This window comes from Corvus cornix, chromosome 13 (assembly GCF_000738735.6).
Source record: "Corvus cornix cornix isolate S_Up_H32 chromosome 13, ASM73873v5, whole genome shotgun sequence".
NCBI classification, from domain to species: Eukaryota; Metazoa; Chordata; class Aves; order Passeriformes; family Corvidae; genus Corvus; species Corvus cornix.
Genome location: NC_046343.1, coordinates 6,977,753 through 6,998,498, shown reverse-complemented (window position 1 = coordinate 6,998,498; position 20,746 = coordinate 6,977,753). Strand labels below are relative to the sequence as shown.

Sequence of the window (20,746 nt, the reverse complement as noted above, 5' to 3'; positions counted from 1 at the left end):
CTTACGGAAAACTGTTCTGAAATATATAGAATTACATATGGTGTTGCTGAAACGACCCCCGCTGTGCCACCCTCGCTGGTGGGCGGCTCATCCTCCCCCTCCCCGCCGCTCGCTGCTCGCCCCCGTCTCCTGCCCAGGGGGTGTGAGGGGCCCCCGCTCCGGCCACGGGGTGACCCCCCCCGCTTTCCCTTCTCCTCCATCCCCCGCCAGGGCCGGGTAGGGAGCCGCCACGGGGCTACCCCCTTTCCCTTCTCCCCCATCCCCTGCCAGAGCGATATGCGGGACCACCGTGAAGTGACCCCCGCTCTTCTTTGTCCCCCATCCCCAGCCGAGGGGGTGTGAGAGAATCTCATGGGGTGAACCCCGCTCTGCCCCGGCATTCTTCCCGCCTGCCACTGGGGTGGCATGAGAGACCCCATGGGGTGACCCCCTCCTTCTTTCTCCCTCTCTTCCCCCCGTGGCGGTGTGAGAGACCCCCACGGGATGACAAACCCCTCCTCACCGAGTCCCCCCACATGCTGCCCCCGGCGACTCCCGGCACTACATTTCCCATGGGGCCGCGCGGCGGAAGCGGAAGTGGCGTATCTCCGGCGCGGCACGCGGGCCGCGCCATGGCCGCCGACGGCGGCGGCGGGCGGAGCTGCTCGCCCTCATCCACCAGCACCTGCTCCGCGGCGGCTTCGCTCGGGCCGCCCGGGAGCTGCAGGCGCAGAGCGGGCAGGTAACGGGCGGCCGGGCCCGGCCCGCGGGGGTGGCAGCGGGGGCGCGGGGGGTGGTGGGGGGGGGGGGGCGGCGGTCTTGGAGCGCGGGCCTCGGCGGGGCCGCAGGGCCCGGTCCCCCTTCGCGCCCTCCACCGACCACCGGGAGCGCCGTGGGAGGGCCGGGCGCGCCGCGGGCCCGAGGCTGCACGCCGGCCCGCAGCTCCACGCTGGACCCACGTGTGTCCCTGCACCCAGCGGGTGCTCCTGGTGGCCGCGGGGCGTCCCGGCCCCGAGCCGGCCGGGGAGAGGGGAGAAGGCTGGCAGCCCGCCCGGAAGAGCCTCCCGTACTGGGGGCTGCTGCTCCCCGAACACGTGCTGCTCCGGGAGAAGTCTCCAGGGGAACACGTGGCCCTGGGTGCAGCGCGGCGGGGAGTGGGAGGGATTCGCCGGGAGGTGTGTGCAGGGAGACACGGTCCCGTTCTCCTGGGGAGTCTTGGATGGGCCCCTGCGGTCGCTGCTTCTGTCTGGTGGTCACATCCCGAAACGGGGCCGGTGCCTGACTGGTGTTCACTCTGCTTTCACAGAAATTGCTCCCTTCCCTCTCGACCTCTCTCGAGGACATCTTTACCCACTGGGAAAAGTAAGTCAAAGGAGAGAATAAGTATCAAATATGTTCCAGACTGTGCTGACGGCTAAGCTGCGTGGCATGTGTGATTTTTATTTGCTGGAATTCCGTGTTGTTGGAGGATTTCCGATGATAACTGTGCTCAGCAGAGTTTTCTCCTAACCTCTGGTTTCACAGCAATTCATTTCAGATGTTCAGGATATGCTGGTTTAAAATTTCCTGAGCTTGGAGATAAGTTGTTACTTCAGTTTTGGGCAGATGATGCTGGAGTGTTGTGGAGCTCAGAGTCATGCTTTACTGCAAGAAATCTGTTCCCCAGTTCTGTTTCACTTTCTTTTTAAAGCCACGTGCTTTGCAGGATTATTGACCCGAGAACAGAGAAGTTGAGCAGATGCTGAAATGCCAGAACTCTTACAGGGACTTAAACCTTGGCACAGATCACAGATGATCTGACTCAGAGGAAATCTCTTGGTTTCAGCCTGTCCTTTCAAGTCCTTACATGTTCCAAACGCCTTCCTGCATCGTTATCCCCCATTTGAAGGTCTGCAGGAGGGAGTCTTCCCATCTGTGATATTTGCACCCAGCCTGTGCTCGCTTTGGTTGGATGTTGGAGTGCAGCACTGCAGAGAAGCCTGTGGCAGCCTCAGTGCTGGGTTATCTGGGAATCCATGGAGTTGGGAGCACTGGAGTGAGGATCTCCTCAGCGTGGCCATGCCAGCAGCCTTGGGAAGTGTTTTTTCAAAGGTGTTTTCTGCTTGATGCCTTGTGCCTTGCTCTTGTCCTCCATCCCTGAGCAGGAGAAAGGCTGGATCTAGAGGATGTAGCAGCGTAGAAATACATTTGCAGTTCCTCCCTCTGACAGTTCACTGCTCTCATGGGTGCTGATGGTGACCTTCCCACGGGCTGGTTATCCTGCCTGCTGCAGCAAGCCTTTCCAGACACTGTTGCTTTTAAAATTGAGGGGCAACAAGGCATTTGCATTAGGCTTAATTCCTTTTTCTTCAGTGTCACCCTTCTCTTATGGTTCTGCCCCACAAAGACGTCTGTTATTCCTGGTCTGTCTGAGTTCTGCCTGGTTTGGAGTCAAAATGTTTGTGGAGAGGTGTGTTGGCCAGTAGTTATCTTAATCCTGGAGTGCTCCTGTGAGTGAGCTGCCTTTATCACTTCCTGTTGCTTCATAGGTGTTTTGGCCCAAAAATATCCTTCCTTAATCTACCCTGTGGCTCTTGCCCTTCTCACCAAGGCCATCCTTGGTGCTGTCCTGCAGAAACTCTTCCAGAGTGAGCCTAAAGCTGAGACTTGCCATTACAGGAGTGGCCTCCCTCCAGAGCTGCATTTACTCTTGGAGGATGCAGAGAGGGGGTGGAAGGGTGCCTTTGGAGCAGGGGAAAGCTGGACCAGTTCAGCCCTGGGAGCAGCCTGAGCCCTGCAGCCCTCAGGATGTTCTGGAATGCTACAGGGACAGCACTAGCAGACACCATTTCTTCCCTTCAGAGAGTATTCCTGAGCTCCTGGTCACTCACAGCAGATTCTCGTATCAGGCTGTGTTGTGCTGTCAGCAGCCACTGGATCAGGAAGGTGTTGCAGGATCAGACCTACCTGTGTGGGTTGCCCTTTTGCTTTATTAAAATGATTGTTGGAGTAGCTACAGGACTTTCTAAGAGCCAACACGCCTTTGGTGCAGCCTGCTTGCACAAAACTTGCTGTTGCAGCTGTGCTGCCAGAACATTCTGACACCAAGCACAATCTTTACTCGTCAAATTATTAAACTAATCTTGTTTTTAAAACAGATGAACTAATAAAATGAGCTAAACTGGGCCAGAAGAGAGGATATTTGCTTCTGATAGTTGTGTGTCCCAGGGCTTAGAAGTATTGCATGTGTGAATCACACCGGTGTGTGCCCAGTGTTACCCTTGTAATAAAGCAAAGGCGTTGTCTTTAATTCTCACATGAAAACGTGGGTAACTTTAGCCACATCATCTGTTCTGGTACAGGTAGGATTTAGAGCCTGGAAGGAAAATCTTTCTCCAGCTTAATGTTTTAACCCAATTGAGCAGCTTAAGTGTTTAATACTTATGTGGCCTCTTCCTCCTGTTTTTCCAACACATCTTCCGTAGGTCCAGCCACTTCCTTTCTTAAACCTCTTTGCAACCTGACTTTCCTGCCCTTTTGACTTGAGAGCCCAAGTTCAAATAGCTTTTGTACCCTTTAGATTGACTTCTCCTGGCCCTGTGGAATACCAGGACCTGGTATTGTGGGGATATCTGCCCTAATCCTGAGGCTACACTTACTTTGAGGCTGTAGCTGCCTCCTGGAGATGGAATTTGTTCTGGAGGATGCCTTCTATCGAGCACCAGCCTGACTGTGTATGTTTTTATTTCTCTGCTAAAGTGAGAAAGAGCCTGCCTAGGGCACAGAAAAATGGTCTAGGTTCAGTATCTCCTGTGAGTGTTGCAGGAGTATGTTGCTCTTGGGATGTCTACTGAGGACTGGAGATGTCCCTTGGAGGTTAGAGAATTATTTCTCCCACCCTCTTAGGGATTCCTCTGTAGAGAAATGACACTGCCTATTCTTAGGCTGGAGCCTGATCTGAGAGTGAATGAATAATTACATTCTAATTTGTTCAAGATATTTTTTTCCCCGTTTTGATACCCATTGTCTTCTCTCAGAACTCCACCAAATTCCAGGAGAAGAAAGGTGAGTGATGAGGAGGCAGCCATCCCAGAAAAGATCAGAGTTCCCGATCCCGTGAGCAGCTCCGAGAGCTCAGAGAAGGAAGAAGATGAGAAAGAGAAGGCGGAAGCGGCAAATGGTAGGAGCCTTTCATCTCCTGGAGTTGACAGAGTAGGACTGGAGACTTGTGTAGGAGCAGCCCAGCTTGCTTGGCTAGAGAAAATGTTTGTAAAGTGATGGCTATTCGTTTGTGCTCATAGAAAAATAGGACAACTAATTTAGCACCCCCTTCCCGTGTGGAGTTTCTGAGGAGCACAGATGTCTGCTGAAGCTAGAAAAAACCTGTTATGATTCATTGGGGAGGGATGGGTGTTGTTGCTTGGATGAAGCTTTGGGAACTTCTTGCTGCCCACTGTGGAGCACCGTCTAGTTGGTCCCAGGTGTGTGTTGGGCCAGCAAAGGCAGGCCTGTTTCATGGATCAGGGAAGGTCTTGTTAGTTGGTCTGGAAAGCCAGTGCCCTGTGTCTGAGGTGGGGATAGGTCTCCCGTGCAGCTGATGTAGGAGGTGTTGGCTTGTGGAGTCTAACAAAAAACCCTGTCTGATATATTTTGGCTCAGTCTGATCTGCTGTAGACCAGCCTTTGGAAAACTGCAGATCTTGAGAGGTTCTCTGTCTTGGTGGCTGGGAGAGGGAGGGGGTGAAGAAGCAAAGCACTTGCCTGTCACAGGGACAGCAGTGGTGATGGTCTTGGGTCAGGTGTGGAGATGGGACACTGTCCTGCTACTGGGGCCCTCCTTCAAACCAGAGACTGTGTTGGTGTGAGAAACACACTCACACAGCTGTTGTGTGGCTCTCTCCTGTGCAGCAGCCAGCCTTTCTCTGGCCACGAACTCAGTAGTGAATGTAGAAAGCAGTGAGGAAGATGAGTCCTCATCAGAAGAGGAGGCTCCGCCTGGGAAAGGTGCAGTGACGGTAAGGCAATGCTCCTGGCCTTGAAGGCTGCTGGTACTCTGAGGCCAGGACTGTCCCAGATTCATCAGCATGTGTAGAATTGTGTCCTGGGGTGGAAATCATATTTAAATGACCCTCCTATGCTGCCATAAGCCTTTTCTTAGGTACCTGTCCCCCAAACACTTCCTTAAAGAGCTCTGGCTTACCTGGCTGCCACATTGCTGTTGTGGGTACATTGTCTCCAGTTTAGCTCCTCATCTGTGTGTAGCCTTCTAATTTCCTTTATTTCCTGTAGGTGACAGCAGCTGTGGTGGGTAGCAAAGCTGCCAACTCCCTGCATTCTCCTCCCAAGCCCACTGCCCCAGCAGGCAGAGCAGCGGTGCTCCCTGCTGCCGACAGAACTGTGCTCTCTAACAAGCAGCAGCCCAGTGCCTCAGCTGCAGCTCCAGCCCCGGCCAAGGACGAGAAACTGCCTAGTTCTGGGAAGCCTGGACATGCCACAGCAGCTGTGGCCAAAGTAGGGCAAAGCAGAGCACCAGTAACAACCAAAGCACCGGAAAGTTCCAGCAGCAGCAGCAGCTCCTCATCTGAGAGCGAGGAGGAAGAGGAGACACCAACTGTGAAGGCCCCAGCCCCCAAAGCGGGTAAGGAGCCTGCAGGGTGGGGTAGGTGTGTGTGAGCTCCAGCTCTGCAGCAGATTGGATCTGAGACGTGCCTTCAGCATGTTCCTTTCAGCTTCCTTGCTGGAAAGCTCAGAGTGATGCTTGTTCCTTGGGGAGGCTGCTAGAACGCTGCAAAGCAGCCAGCTCCGGAGCTCCGTGGGATGAATCCAGCGTGCTTGCTCCCATTTCAAGCAGCAGATCCTGTGCTAAGATGTCTGGCAGCACCCAGCACATACCCAGGGGTTGGGGGTAACCGTGTAGCCTGTCCAGAGGAGATGCAGTACAAATGCTGCAGATACTTTCAGCTTTATGGAAAGGCACGACAGTGTTGTTTCTTTATTCCCAATTGCAAAGGGATTACTTTTGGGATTTGAAGTCTTCAGGGAAATCTTTAAATGTTTTGAAGTGTGTCTCTGTGTGTTGGAGGAGGAGGGTGAGAAATAGATCGCTGAAGTTCTGGAAATGATCCTTCTCTTGGCTCTTTTCCAGCAGAGGCCCAGCCAGGCTGGGTGCCCCTGCAAGGAGCTGTGTGTGGCTGGGCAGCATTGTACAGGGTCAGAGTGTGGCCAGGCAATATTTCCCATCTCTGCCTGCACTCGAGGAGTGGTGTTTCTGGGCCAGCATTTGTCTGGAGAAGCTGTTCCCAGCAGGCCATTGATGTTTTCAGCAGGGCTAGGTCCTCTTCCCTGCAAATCCCCTTAACCCTCTCTGTGGCTTGTTTTGTTTCCCTGACATCAAAAGCCACATTAGCATCACGCTCTGGGGGCTCAGAGCAGGCAGCAGCCGTGACTTCTCCTCGCTTGTGTTTCAGAGCCGGCGGCTGGGGCTGCCAAGAGCAGCAGTGAGGAATCAAGTGAGGACACATCCTCTGAGGAGGAGCTGGCAACTCCAGCCATCCAGGTAACCTCTCCAACATGGAGTCTTTGTCCCTAGGAAGTCATTTCCCTTCTTTTGAAGGAGAGAGGAAATGCTGCAGTGCTGTATTTTGACATCACCCCTTACCTGGGTGTGTGAGATCCCCAAACTCAAGACCAGAGCACGTGCTGTGTGACCGAGACCCCTGCTGACATCAACCATTCTATTCCAGTTTCTACTAGTGCCTGAAGCTGAGGGAGATCCTTGGATCTTTAGGAGGTGATTAGTATGCAATTCGATGGATATAGCCAGGCAGTCCATGGAGAAAGTGACTTGCTTCAGATATTCCACAGCCCATGGGTCTGAACAAGTGTGTCCTGGTCAAAATTAGCAAGGTAGCTCACTTTAAAACAGATTCCATGCAGTTAGAGCTTTCAGCCATTTTCTTCCGAGGTGTTACCTGATTCTTTTGTTCCCCCCATTCCCAGGCCAAGCCAGCTGTGAAAACAGTGCAGTCTAATGCAGCACCTGTGAAAAGTGCACCTCCTGCTCCAGTGTCCCTTAAGAAGAATGCAGTGAAACAAACAGCACTGGCAGCAAACCAGGCCAAACCTGCATCCACAACAGTTCCTGGGGCTGCACAGCCTGATGACACATCAGAGAGCAGCAGCTCATCAGACAGTGAAGATGAAGAACGTCCATCAGTAACCCAAGTGCGTGTCTCCGAGATCCCCTCTCTCCTTGCTTGCCTGTCAGGGCTAGGGACCACAGTGAAAAGAAAATTTTGTAAATGCGTGTAGTGTGTAGCAAAGTCATGTTGGGGGTGGGAGGAAGGAGGCGTGAGGTGTTAAAAGGCACCTCCATGTCTTTGCTCTGAGCTTTAATCAACCCATTGTGCCTTTCTTTGAAAAACCCATCAGTACTTTTAAATGAGAAAAAACCCCAGCGTTTCTTTTCCCACCTGAAGAGGCATATTATCGTGGTGGAATTTGCTTCTCAGGTATAAATTGCAATAAACAGTGTCTAATTTGGCAAACTGTAGTGCAGCTGGGCTTTCCTGCTGTGGAGAGTGCAAAGTGCTGCCTTGTACCTCACTGGAGGGGACTGGTAGTAGCAGCAGGCTGATGAAGAATGCCTGGTCTTGCTTTCTCATCTTGGGAGACCATCCCCACACAGCTAGATGAAAGAATTCCTTGCGTCCTGCCAGTCACTAATCTTCCTTCTGGGTTTGCCTTTCCTGGGGGGCTCTGAAATGTCTTCCCTTGATTACAGTCTGAGCAAATGAATTATGCTGCTGTGGGATTTGCCTTGTTTCACTCTGTTCATGTCTTGTCCAGACAAAGCCGCCTCCAAAATCCTCCCAGGCCATCCCATCCCCAGCAAAACGTACACCAGCAGCATCGCTGTCCATCAAAGCAGCTCCAGCAAAAACACTCCCACTGTCCCAAGGGAAGACAGCACCCAAACCAGCAGTGCCAAAGCAGGCTAAAACCTCCCTGGGAAGGACTGGTGCTCCCACGAAGCCTGCTGAAAGTGTAAAGCCAGTGGAGAGCACTGCCTCGTCAGCCAGTGAAGAGGAGGATCTCCCTGTGCCCATCAGCCAGAAGGTAGGTGCCGCATTCAGCCCAGTGCTAAGGGATGGGATATGCAAGACTAATGTTTATCCCTTAAATGCTGCTACTGATCTCCTTGAAACAGCAGGAGTTACCTTGTTTCTCAGTCCCTTGGAGAGGAAGATCTTTCTGTTTGGAAGCAAGTACAGCCTCACTCTTCTCACACAGCCGTACCAGAGGAGGTGGGAGGCAAATGGTTTGGTACCAGCTGTCCACTCATGCCCTGCCCTTCTGGAGTGGCTTTGTGTGCAGGGTCACAGGTAGCTTGGTCTTGGCTTTCCTGTGAGGGTTTGGTTAGAGTTCTCTAACCAAAGGAGAAGGACTGGGAGTTCACACTGGACTCCGGTGGCCAAACTGAAAGGGATGCAAATCCCTTCCTGAGTGCATCCCTAGGCACATTGTATTGAGACTTTCTGCCACAAGTCTGAGCTGCAGGACACTTCAGAAAGCGCCCTGAAAGCAGCCCTTTGGAGCTGCAGCCTTACTGTGTCTGCAAGGGAGGAGGGGAAGCTGGGAGTAGAGCCTCACGTGTCCTTGCAGGGAGCCTCTTTGTCAACACGTCCTTTCACTATTGACAGGCAGGAGCCAGCGAGGCTCTGCATTTTTGTCTTCATAGCCTTGGTCTGCTAAGGTGGGTGGAGGGGGACGCTTCTCTAACAGTTGGCTCTGTGCTGCTCTCTTCCTGCATGATTGATTATATGTGAGGATTCAGCTCTAGGTGACAGGAGCAGCTATTTGATAGCTGTGCCATGAGGTCCCACTGTAAAACCATCGAGATTTGTCCATTTTAGCAGGATTTTTGTGCTGGAGTAGGTTTGTGTCCTACAGTGTTGATTCTGTGAAGCTGGCAACAGCAAGTTTTACCTGCTGATTTAACCACTTCAGCATCTTCCCTCTTGCAAACTGACATTTACCCCTCAACAGCCAGAGTCAGCAAGGAAGAGCTTGTCATCAAGGGAGCTCTATTTTTGCCAAGCAGGCTGTTCCTTCCCATGTTAGTAGCCTACAGGCAGAGACCACGAGTGAAGCCTGAAGATAAACCATTGGGCTTAGCTGTGTCCACAGTCCTGTCCTCCCAGTCAAACTCTTCTTAGCTCATCCCTCACCATCTGCTACTTGGGCATATGCTAACCACTGACTTACTGTATCCTGCAACTTCCTCTGGCTTCTGTGCAAGATCCAAAGAGATACTGAGCGTTGGAAGCTGCTTCATCTTTCCCTGTGGGGGTGGATTAGCACAATTAAAATGAACATCATGCCTAAATTGAACTGCTTAATTGGTATGTTTACCCGTGAAGACTCAGGAATATTTAGTTAAAGAAGTTGACATGGTGTTCGCATATTTTGGGGGGAAAGGATGGTGATGGGGGACAGTCTGACCTTAAAGACGCTGTGAGCTGCTTTTCTTTTGGAACTGCTAATTTTGCTCTGCTGCTTCTTTCCTGAGTGTTTTGAGCCAAAGGTGCCACCTGAGCCCTCTGTAGACAGGCTTTGGCTTCTGTTTACAAGGAGTGGGTGTGAGATGCACGTGCAGCCGTGTGTTGGGAACCCGTGTCTTCCTTGAGCATCCCAGGAAAACCCGTGTGGGTTGTGCTGACAAAAGTTGTGCCAGCAACTTTTTATCTTGGAATGCAGGCCCTGTGGGGAGAGGCCGAATCTCCCAAGAGACTGAGGGTCTCTTTCCCTCCTTGAACCCTGTTCCCCCTGCTGTGCAGGTGGCAGTTGTCCCTTTGCTGGGCCATGACCCAGCTGAGACACTGGTCCCAGTCCATACAGGGCGGTGTTCCTGAGGCACACAGGCAGTGCTGGAGTGTGATTTTACAACGTGCTGGGCGCACGTGGCTCAGTGTTGTTCCCCCTCTTGTCATGCAGCGATGCAGGATGCAAATGGACCCAGCGAGTGGCAGATGGGTTGTGCGGAGCTGAGTCATCACACTCACTGAGCCACAGGCAGCTCCTGCTTTGGGGGCTGGAGAAGGAGCAGGAAAAATTATTTCCTCTTGAGTTATTTTCCTCCTCTCTGAGTTACTTCAGTACCTGTGACTCTCGAGCTGTCAGAAGCTCTCTGCCTGTGTTACCTGCTCCCTGGATGTAACTCAGCTGTGCTGTTGGCCAGATCCCACCTGAGGCTGTCATCCGTCTGATGTGGATGGATGGACCTTGGTGGCCTCCCAGGAAGATCTGAGGCTGTGTAAACCTTATGGTGGTTTCTGTGTGGATGCTGTTGCGTTCTTTCTGTGTTAAGATGCCCCTGCACGGCAGCTCTTTCTCACTCCATAGCTAAGTTAGGAAATGGAGCAGCCCTGTGCTGTGCATCCACATAGAGGGAGAAGCTAGACCTGTTGCTATGCAGGGCTTAAAACTGAGTGAGCTTAAAACTCAGTGGGCTCTGATCTTGGTAAGCTCTTCCCTTGCACAGCTCCTCTCTTCCTAGCAGAGAGGAGCTAGCACGTTCAGAGCAGTGTGTGTGAATTCTTCTGACTGCTTCAAGTACTTGTGTCTCTTCAGCATTGCAAAGCTGGCCTCTCTCCTGGAGATTGTGACTCACTGGTATCAAAACAAAACAGAGAAGTGAGGTTTGCAGTCCCCCCTCCCCAAGCACTTGTGGAGGTTTCTGTTTCTCTAAGCAGAGTCAAATGTGCTTGGCTCGTTTGGAGAGCTGTTCTGTAATGGGATAAACATGCAGATGCTGTTGTCTGTTTAGTGTTTGGCTTGGAGATGATAAACAGTGCCCCAGTGGCAGCCCGTGGCAGGGCTGTGCCAGGAAGCGCACAGTAGGATTGGTCTTCCCAAAAGGCTGCTAAGCTGGTGCTCTCTGCTGCAGGCTGTGGGGGTATCACTGCATTGGCAGCATGGCAGGGGTGGGGCAGCCAGGCAGGAATCTCTCATGGAGCGCCAGAGCAGGCTGGTGTCACATGCAGGGTGCACAGGGCCTGCCTGCCCTGGCAAACACGATGTACTCTTTGGCAGAGCAGCCCGGAGATGAGCCATGAGTGGAGTAAATGAGCGGGTGCAGAACACTGCCAGCCTGGGGAATATCTGCAGGGGAGGAAATTCCCAGATCATCCACAAGCACTGCCTCTCCCTCTGCTGTTGCTAGCCTTCAGTGTGCAGGAGGGGGATCCGCAGTCCTTGGAGAGGGGCCAGGAAGAGAGCGAGTCTCACCTGGCAGTTGTGTATCTGAGGCACAGGTGACTGTGGCTTCCTAGTGCTGACACAGCAGGGAAAGTGGCTTGTGGTCTATCCTGGAAGATCTGAGTGTTGACAGGTGCTGCAGAAAGACACAGCCCAAGTGAGTGTCAGAGGTGTTTTGTTGTCTGGAGATGTCTAAATTCTTAGACCTGTTGACAAATCAGTTTCCAAGTTGAGTTGCACTCTCTATTTGCCCCACCTCCCAAACCCTTGTGTCAGCCCTGTGTCTACACTGAGCTCTCTAGCAGCTCCAGGCTGTAGCTGCTCTAATACTGTCTCTGAATCTTGCAAGTGTTATGGCACAAGGCTTCCCAACTCCTACTGATTCCCTGAGCTGTAGGTCGTGCTTAAGTGAGAGGCTTCCTTGGAGTGGGAGTCTTGGGGTTGCAGTGCTTGTCCTGCTCTCAGGCTCCTGCCCAGCCAGCATCTCTGCCTCAAGAAGGAATTGCTGTTAGGAGCTTACATGCACTGTTAGCCTGTGTGCTCATGTAAAACACACTTGGGGTTTCTGTCAGAAGGAAATTGCTAAATGCAGAGAGATGTATCTACAGCTGCTCAGTCCAGGCAGGGACTGAAGCCCCTCCCACATGTAACACACCATGGATGGTGTGAGTGTTAGTAACTCTGTTAGGGTAAAACAAAACCCAACCTGGGCTGAAACTGCACTTAAACTCCTAAACAACACCTGTACTAATACTGCATTTCTGGGCCTGTGTTTGTTTTTTGTTAAGAGGTTATCAGAACAGCCCAAGCCTGTTCCCAACCTGAGCCAGGCTGCTAAAGCTGGGCAGCCTGAAAAAGCAGTGGTAAGCACCTTGAAAAGCCAGGCCTCCGAAAGTGGGAGCAGTGACTCGTCTGACAGCGAAGAGGAGTCTCCTGCAGCACAGAGACAGCCTCCACAAGCTGGTAAGTTTCCTGGTAGTAGCCAGGATCCCTCACCTGCATCCTTATGGGTTTCTTCCTCTCCCCTGCACATGGAGCAGCTCCTGTTCTGGACAGCCACAAAGAGCAACTCTTTCTCACAGTGACAATGTCTTACGCTTTTCCTGCAGTGAAAACCAATTCTGTGCCCCAACCAACAAATGTGAAAAAGGCACCGGCTGCAGCTCCAGCCACAGCCCCTCCAGCTGTGGACAGCAGTGATGATTCCAGTGAGGAGTCAGATTCAGAGGATGAAATAGTCCCCCCTTCCCAGGTGAGGAGCCACTGACCCACTGGCTATGTGGGCTTTCAGTGGTGCACACTCAGGACTTGGAAGGTGGTAATTGTGGAGGTGATGAGCAGTGCAGAGAAGCCTCCTGTTGGCTGGATCAGGTTTTCTTGGCAGTGTCCGTGGGTCTGGCTGACGCCAGCTCTAGGTGCACATCTCAGCCACAGCAATCTTGCAGTGTGAGAGCAATGGAGAGTGTGAGTGCTTTGACAGGAACATGAGTAGACGCACAACCCCAGACCTCCCCTGGGACTCTGTCCCCTCTGCTCTACTCCAGGAATTTAGACTGGAAAAGCAGCCAAATCCTTACAGGAAGAGTCTTTCCATGAGCTGTGTAGCTCCAAGGCAACCCATCGCCTGGTTCCTCCCAGACCCCTGAGGTTCTCTGGTTTTCTTTTCCGCAAGCCTTGGGAGGATGGAAGGATCTGCCCTGAAGGGTAGCACAGTGGTCCTGCTGCCTTTCAGCTGGAGGAGCCAGGCCCCTGCCTTGGAGAAGAGAGGTGACCCTGTATCTGTGCTGAGAGCATCACTGAGTGTCGTGGAGCTGATCCCAGCTCTCGCACTGGAATCTCCTTGTGTCTCCATGCCAGTCCTGTGGCTGACTCCCTGGGGCCAGAGCTGCCTCAGTGTGAAGCTATCTTGGGGGTGTCTGCACTTGTGCTGCAGTTTGAGCCCAAGAAACCACATTAAAAAACCCACTGACTGAGGAACACAGCTACTGTTCCTCGTAGTGGAGGCTTGGCTGGTGCTCTGAGCCCAAGACTTGGTGGCCAAGCACATTTCATATCCCACACATGCCTTTGCTGGGAGAGGGACATTATGAGCACTCAGGAAATCCTTCCCCGTGTTGGCCTAAGGCTGTGGCCCGCAGAAAGGCTGTCTCCCACCAGCTGATGGGCAGGCAGCCATCCTGAGCAGTCCTTGAGTAAAGCATGTTTATATTACTGAGATTGTATAAAATAATGCAGTTGCTGTAACTTGAGCTTTGTGTGAGAGGGCTGAGAGCTCACGTTGGGCTGGCAGCTCTGCACGGCAGAGCGGGGCCTTTTCCCTTCCAAAGGCCAGATGTTGTGTGAGGGAAATGTCAGCCCACAAAGGCCCAGCTTGTCAGAGATCTGGAGGGGGAGAGCTGCTCACGTAGCCTTGTCAGTAACACAAACCAGGAGGCTGAGTGCTTCTTCGTGGCTCCTGCTCTCTCCTCTGCTGGCATTTGTGTCATGGACCTGTCCTCAGTGACAGATTTCCATGCCTCTGGCCTTTCTATTTTTAACCCTTCTTTATTTCAAGTTTGATGGGAGGTTTCAAATGTGAGGTAACAAAATTGCTCTTGTTAATTTGACCCCTAATCTGTTCTTGCCTTGTGGATCCGGAGGCAGATTTTCCCTGTGGTCAGTGTCTTTGTTTATCTCTGTTGCCAATTAACTCTTGGTGTGTGATTATTAGAATGTAGAAGACATCCTGGAGTCCAAGTGCCTGCTCTGCAAAGGTTTACAACTGCAGTCTTACAGTGCTGGTGCTGCAGTGGGTAGGGATTCACAGCCTGCAAGCACAGCACATTTCCCCTGCCTGCCCTCAGGGTAGGCGCCTTAGGGGCACTGAGCTAATGCTTTTGGCACTCTCAGGGTGCTGGCCCTTATTTCTGCTCCTGGTTGTGCCAGAGGCCTTGCTCAGAGGCTCATGGGAGATAGAGCTGGTCTGCAAAGGAGAGAATTAAAAAACACAAGTCTTGGTGCTGCGCTGAAAATGATGGAAGGGCTCAGGAGTTTGTGCTGGATTGGTGTATGCCTCTGTATCTTTTTCCTCCAAGTTTGCTCTGTCCTGATTTTCTCTCTCATCTCTTTAAGGGTCTGTCCCAGCAGAACGTCAAAGTAACTGCGGTTTCGAGCATGGTGGCTGCAAAGGCAAATGCCACCCTGCCTTCAGGGAAGAGGACAAAAACTCCTGCTGTCCCTGCAGCCAGCAGAGTGTCTGAGAGCTCGAGCAGTGATGCCTCAGAGCACAACGTGCTGGCAGGAAAGGTAATGATGGAGGAGACTAAGGTGGGGAGCTTTCCTGGTGAGAGGGAGAAGATGCATCTGCTGGGGTCTGGGGCTGGTGCCATGTCCCCAGCTGAGGGATGTGTTCATGAAGCAGGGAGAGAGGGGCTTGCTCTATCCTAACCACGATTATTATCCCATGAGATGAGGCAGAGGAGCAAAGGCTAGTCCTGGTACCTTTTCTGTTCCTGGCTCCCAGCTGGCTGGCTGGTTTATTCTTTTGTGATAGCAGTTGTCTGCTTGACCACAGCTGCCTGCTTCCCTTGTGGGCTGGGACCAGCTGGGCCCTCTGAGAGGTTCTTGGGCTGACTGTGACATGAACTGGAGCAGTACAGCTGAAGAAGGGCCAAGGTGGACCAAGCCCATCTACTCTGGGCTGCTGCTTATAGTTCATGCAGTTAGTTATTCCTCCTTCCAGATCTATTTCATCTCCCTCTCCCTAGGTCCCCGCTGCTTCTAGCCAAAAGCAAACGGTTCCTGTGGGAAAAGCTCCTCCAGCCAACACTGCCACCCCAGGAAGTTCCACTGCCAAGGCAAGGAAGCCAGTCCTGCAGCCAGCACAGGACACCCACCCAAGCCAGCCCATGCCACCCACCCAGGCAGAGGACACCTCAGACAGCAGCAGTTCCTCTGACAGCGACGCGGAGGAGGCACCCAAGCAGCCCCCCAAACCTGGTCAGTTCTCCCCAGAAGATGCTCTCGGTGCTACCAGGGTGGGGTCAGCCTTTTGGTACTCCATGGGAGGTGTGCAGTGGTTGGAGAGGGGTGCCTCCTCTCCAGCCTGGCAGAGCACTCCCCTTCCTTTGGAGGCTGGCAGCCTTCTGGTGGCAGTGCTTGTGCTGGGGAGGTGAGCTCAGCCCCAGGCAGCAGTGGTTTAACAGGAGGAACTCTGCTCTTCCAGCAGGCTCCCTGCAGAAACCAGGAGGAGCCCAGACAGCCCACAGCTCCTCCTCGGAGTCCAGTGAGGAGGAGGAGGATGAAGCATCACAGGTATGGTACCTGAGCAGTCTGGATCCTCTCAGGTCTTGCAGCTGGCTCCTAAGTAGGACTGAGAGAGACTCAGTTCTCAACCATAGCAGACAAGGTGCTGGGTGGATTTGCCAGGAGAGAAATGGGGGTTCCCCAGTGCAGTGGTGTGAGCAAGACCTTTTGGTGGGGGCAGAGAGAGAGAAGCTTTTGAACCTGGAATGCTTCCCTGGGCAGCCAGGCCTTGGGTCCAGCATTCATGGTGCCTTCCCTGGGAGAAGAGACAGGAGGACGTGGTACCTTGCAAGGGTTAAACCAGGAGAACTGGCGCACAGTGCCAAGAGCAGCAGGGATTTTTTTTTCCCCCACTTTAGTTTGTAACTTAACCCACGTCCAAGACATGAGATTCCCTTTGTAAGTAACGTGCAGGGCGTGCAGTACATCTGCAGTGCATTAACTGTGCGTGGGCGCACGCTGATGGCCAGGAGCCTCCCCCAAGCCTGCCTTGCTGGGCGAGAACAAAGGAGCGCCTCTGGCCGCCAGCTCTCGAGGCTGTCAGCTCAGCTGGTGTCTGTCGGTGCTGGCCCCTCTCCTGGTAGCCCTAGGCTCTCACAGCAGGCTCCACAGGTGGCCAAAGGTGGACCCTTCACTTGGATTTTGAGGACAATAGCGGCAGAGACAGAGCTGCCTGTCTGGTGTGTGGGAGGCTGCCCTGCCGTGGCTCCTCAGTGTCTGTGCTGTTTCAGTCCCTCCTCACAGGCTACCCAGTCCTCTCCAAGACCCCAGTAACACCCCAGGCACCAAAGACGGTTCCCCCCCAGCCTGGAGGTGAAGCGGGGCCAGGGAAGGCAGCTGGGAGTGCTGCAAACTCCCTCGCCAAGGGCTCCCTGAAAGCAGCCCCAGCCGACAGCTCAAGCAGTGACAGCAGTGACTCCGACACAGATGACAACCAGGTGGCTGCAAACCACAAAGCAGGTGGGTCGTCTTTGGCAAGGTTGGGAATTTGCTTGGCCCAGGAGCAAAGCCATGCTGGCACAAAAGGGTGACACTGAGGAGGATGTCACTGGGACGAGCCCCATTCCCAGTGTGTCTCTACCACAGAGCCACAGCATGGAGTGCTGCTGCCGTCTGCTGGCTTCCCTGGCCACAGCACAGCCTTCTCCCTGAACACCCTGCTTGTGCTGGCTGCCTCCAAGGCTCAGTGCCTTTGCCTCTTCCAGGATGTGCTTTAGCCACAGTAATTAACAGGAGCAGGTAGGGCTCTCCCTGGAGCCAGTGCACAGTGCATTGCTGGCTTCTGTGGAAGGTTCAAACACTGCCTGAAGAACATCTGCTGCACAGTGCTGGTATTCGAGCCTCCCCTTGGGCTGTGTGGGCTCTGCTGCATGTCTGGAGAGCAGAGGAGGGGAAGCAAATGAGAAGACCTGTGGAGAAACAAAATGTACCACCATTTTCCTTGTTTGTTGGCAAATGGTAAGAGTTGGAGCTGAAGCTGCTTCTGCTCTGGTTGTGACCCTGACACTTTCAGATGAACTCTGACCCACACTAGAAACTCACGTGGGTCTGTTGGTCCCTTGGGCACATCATGAAATTGTGCATAGGGCTGCTGAGGAGATCAGAACCATCTGTTTATGGGCTCAAGAGGGCTCAGGGGCTCTGGGATTGGCCAGTGGTGGTGATGACACGTGACAGTGTGGAAACCCCCACCACCCTGGGAAGTCCACAACTTACTGGGGATGGTGTCCTGGGGAAGGACTGCTCTGTCTATGCTCACCCATCTTGTCAAACAGCCAACTGTTGTGGCTGTTGTCACCACTTCAGGCTGAGGCATCTTTCTCTGACTGCTGTAGATGCCAACAAGTTTAGCTTTTTTTCTGGGAGAAGAACTGGATGCTCCTCTTCAAATGCATATTTCCATTCTCCTGTGACTAGTCTGTGTAATGAATGTTCCCTGAGTTGTCTTCTCTCTCTTGTCTGTTTCTGCAGAAAACAACCCCCATTCAGGGCAGGAAGCTACAGAAGCCTCCAACCAAGAGAAGGTGGCAGGAAAAACAGAGCCAGGTCATGCCAGCCTCAAAGCTTCGCCACTGAAGAAAACCGTGGCAGTGAAAGAGAACAATATTGGGGCAAAAGGGGTGCAAGTGACCCCAGCGTCATCACATGCCCTGCTGTCTGTCCCAGAGTCACAGCAGCCAAGCTCAGGGAGTGAAACTGAGGTCACCACTGCTGCCAGAGTCCCTGCAGTGCAGACAGTGGAGGGGTTGGAGGTGAAGAAGAAGAAGAAAAAGGAGAAAAAAGAAAAGAAGGAGAAAAAGAAACCATCCTCCACAGCAGACAAGGCTGTGAAAATGCCCAAGAGCAAAGACAAAGAGAACAAGAAGCAGAAAACATCTCAGAAGCGGAAGCTGACGGGAGAGGATGGGGCTGTGGGGCAGCCCAAGGAGAAGAAACGGAAAGGGCAAACTAATGAAGAAGTACCCAAAAAGAAAAAGAAGAAAGCAGATGGTGACCTGGACAAGGTGGCAGGCAGCAAGGACAAGAAAAAAACAGCTAAAAGTAAGCATGCTACACTTGGGGCCTCGTTTGCAATAAGTTATTGCAGCTGATGCACATTCACCCTCTGGTGCAGAGCCTTGCAAGTAGCACCCACTTTCCCATTGGCTTCCTGCTTGGCTGCTTCCCTCATGGAATCATAGAGTTGTGTGGCTTGAAAAAGGCTTCTAAGTTCATTGAGTCCAACCACATCCCCAGGTACCATATCTGCAGGTCTTGTAAATGCCTCCAAGGTTGGTGACCACACCACTGCCCTGGGCTGCCTAGTCCAGTGAAGAAATTTTTCCTAATATTCAATCTAAACTTTCTCTGGCTCAGCTTGAGGCCGTTTCCTCTTGTGCTGTCACTTGTGACCTTCATACAGCTTGTTGTTCTGTAGTGCCCTGCTCTCTGCCCTACTCCAAAGGCCATTTTTTTCTTTGCAGTGCAGCCTGCATTTGCAAATCAGAGCTGGTTTTGTGCTGGATCTCGTAGGCTTTAAAAAAAAAGGGGGAAGCTGGATTGGCTGAGCCACATCTGCTGGGGCATTTCTGTTCTGCTGAAATGCAGCCCTTATTTTTGGAGGAGACAGACTTGTCCATTGGCCCTTGTGTGAGCTGTTAAACAGGGATGAGTGGAACCTCTTGGAGCAGTTGTGCTGAGCTGAACCTTGTGTCCATCCTGTGTTAGCAGCTCCCCTGGCTCTCATTTCTGGCATGTGCCCACCTACTCCAGCCCTGAAGCAGTTCCTTGGAGCAGGTGGGCAACAGAAGGTGGAAAGAAGGAAATTCTACATAATTCCACTTACATGTGTGCACAGATGGTGGGATCAAGCTGCTCTGGCTCAGGGGTATTAGGGAAACATCCCTGGGTGCAGCTGCCTGTGGCAGAGCTCTGCCTTCACCCAGTTCCTGCTCTGGAAATCTTGCTCAAGTTTGGATGTGATCAAAAACTTACTGGAGGTGCTCCTACCAGTCTGTGCTCCCTCTCAGAGGCTGACAATACCAGAGTCCCTCTCTTAGTTGGCTTTTCTTTCCCATTCCTAGAAAAGAAGACTGGGAAAGAAAAGAAGAAGAGCAAAAAGGCATCTTTGGAAGGGGCACCTGTAGCAGATGGCTCTGCTGAGGTTCACAAGAAGAAGAAGAAAAAGGAGGTATGTGTCAGACCCCGGGCTGTGGTGCTCATCCCAGCAGTGTGCCAAGCTAGAGAACGAACAGAGCCGTGTCCTGGCCTTGCTGGCAGTCCAGGGGAGCCTGCAGTTCACTGTGGCCAGTCTTAAGACACCCCGATCTTTGGCTGGGATTAGGGTGGCTCAAAGGGCTTGTTCCTGTATTGCTGCCCTAGGAGATTCCTTTCCCTGGAAAGGTCAAACCCAGCGATCCTTTTGGTGGCAAAGGACTTAGTCCTGTCTAAGTGCTGCTCTCCAGCTGTCTGTTCATCTCATTCTCAGTGGAAGCTGGAGCTCCTGAGGCTTGGCAGGCTTCTGCATCCCATCCCAAGGGCTTGAAGGGGGCACAGAGGGAGACTATAGGGTGTTCCATGTGGTGGCTGCCACCTCTACAGGGATGTATCCAGGAAGCCTCTGTGGCTTTGCTGGGTCCTTCATGTCTGTGGTGCAAATGATACTGATGTATTTTTCCTCCTTTCCATTTTAGAAGAAGAAAGCAGCTGAGCCTGAAGGATTGTGAGAAGGTACATGGCCTGTGGGGACTGGCCATTGGTACCCTGAGCGGCGTAACCTTGGCCACATTCAGAACTCCTGGGCCAGTTTTGGGAAGACAGTGTGGTCTCTAAGTGCTCACTGAGCCAGCCTGGCCTTAGATCAGAGGGCCAGGGAGTGGAGCAGTGTGAGGAATATCGTGCAGCCCTGTGCTGGCTTCTCTGGATGTGTCTGACCTCAACTCTTTAGCTGCTGAGAACTGGATGTCCAGCCTGGGTGTTGCTGACCTCTGTCACCAGCAGAGATGAGTGGCCTCTGGCAGTGTCTGTCTGTCCCTGCTGACCACAGGGAGCTTGCAAAAGCAGTGGGGATTAGATGGTGATGTTGTAGCCACCTGGAAGTGGACCAGATGCCTCTGCCCATGCTCTGCTCAGCTGTAAGGCTCTTCTCCTCCCCATCCCTAACTCTCTAACTCCTCTCCCCAAAGGTACCGCATTCCTGTGATTAAAGATTTATGGGTGAAGATCAAACAGAAGAGAGGAAAAAAAAGGAAGCTCACCTGGAAAATTCCAGCTTTTTTCAAAATAGTAATTTATAACTTCTTTTAACTGACTTTTAGAGCAGAGCAGCGTAACTTTTCTGCCTCCTCCTGTCCTGCTGAGGCCCAGAGATGTGTTTATAGTCCCTCCAGATGGAATGGGACTGGAGGAGGCAGTTTGACCAGAACATAAACTGCTTTTCCCCTTGTTGACACCCAGCCATCCCTTTCTCTTACCACAGAGCTATATTTTTGAGAAAAACTTTTACCTTTTTTCCCCCCCTCCTGTGACTTGTGGTGTCAGTCCTTTTGCTACTACAGAAGAGAGCTCTCGGGTTTCCTTTTTATTCCAACACTGACAGCAGTGATTATCATGTCCCTGGAGTTGCACTGAACAGTTGTGTGCAGCAGCTGTTCTCAGCCAAGGCAGAGTCAGTTTTTGTGTTGTTTTTTTATGAAATACAAAATAATAAACAACAAACAGTGAGATTTTACTTCAGCTGCTTTCAGGGGAGGCCAAGGCTGGCTGGC

At 52.6% G+C, this 20,746-nt stretch overlaps 1 protein-coding gene across 1 annotated transcript; it reads left to right on the top strand.

The window, feature by feature from the left end:
• Positions 1-611: 611 nt before the first annotated feature.
• TCOF1 (treacle ribosome biogenesis factor 1) lies at positions 612-20,704 on the top strand. Its single transcript, XM_039559583.1, is given in 18 exon segments — positions 612-633; positions 636-721; positions 1,286-1,341; positions 3,996-4,138; positions 4,866-4,972; positions 5,247-5,595; positions 6,425-6,513; positions 6,957-7,181; positions 7,806-8,075; positions 12,005-12,179; positions 12,326-12,468; positions 14,328-14,501; positions 14,963-15,194; positions 15,421-15,509; positions 16,232-16,460; positions 17,472-18,041; positions 19,064-19,170; positions 19,673-20,704. Coding segments are annotated over 18 exon segments (3,099 nt in total). The 3' UTR covers positions 19,706-20,704.
• Positions 20,705-20,746: the final 42 nt, after the last annotated feature.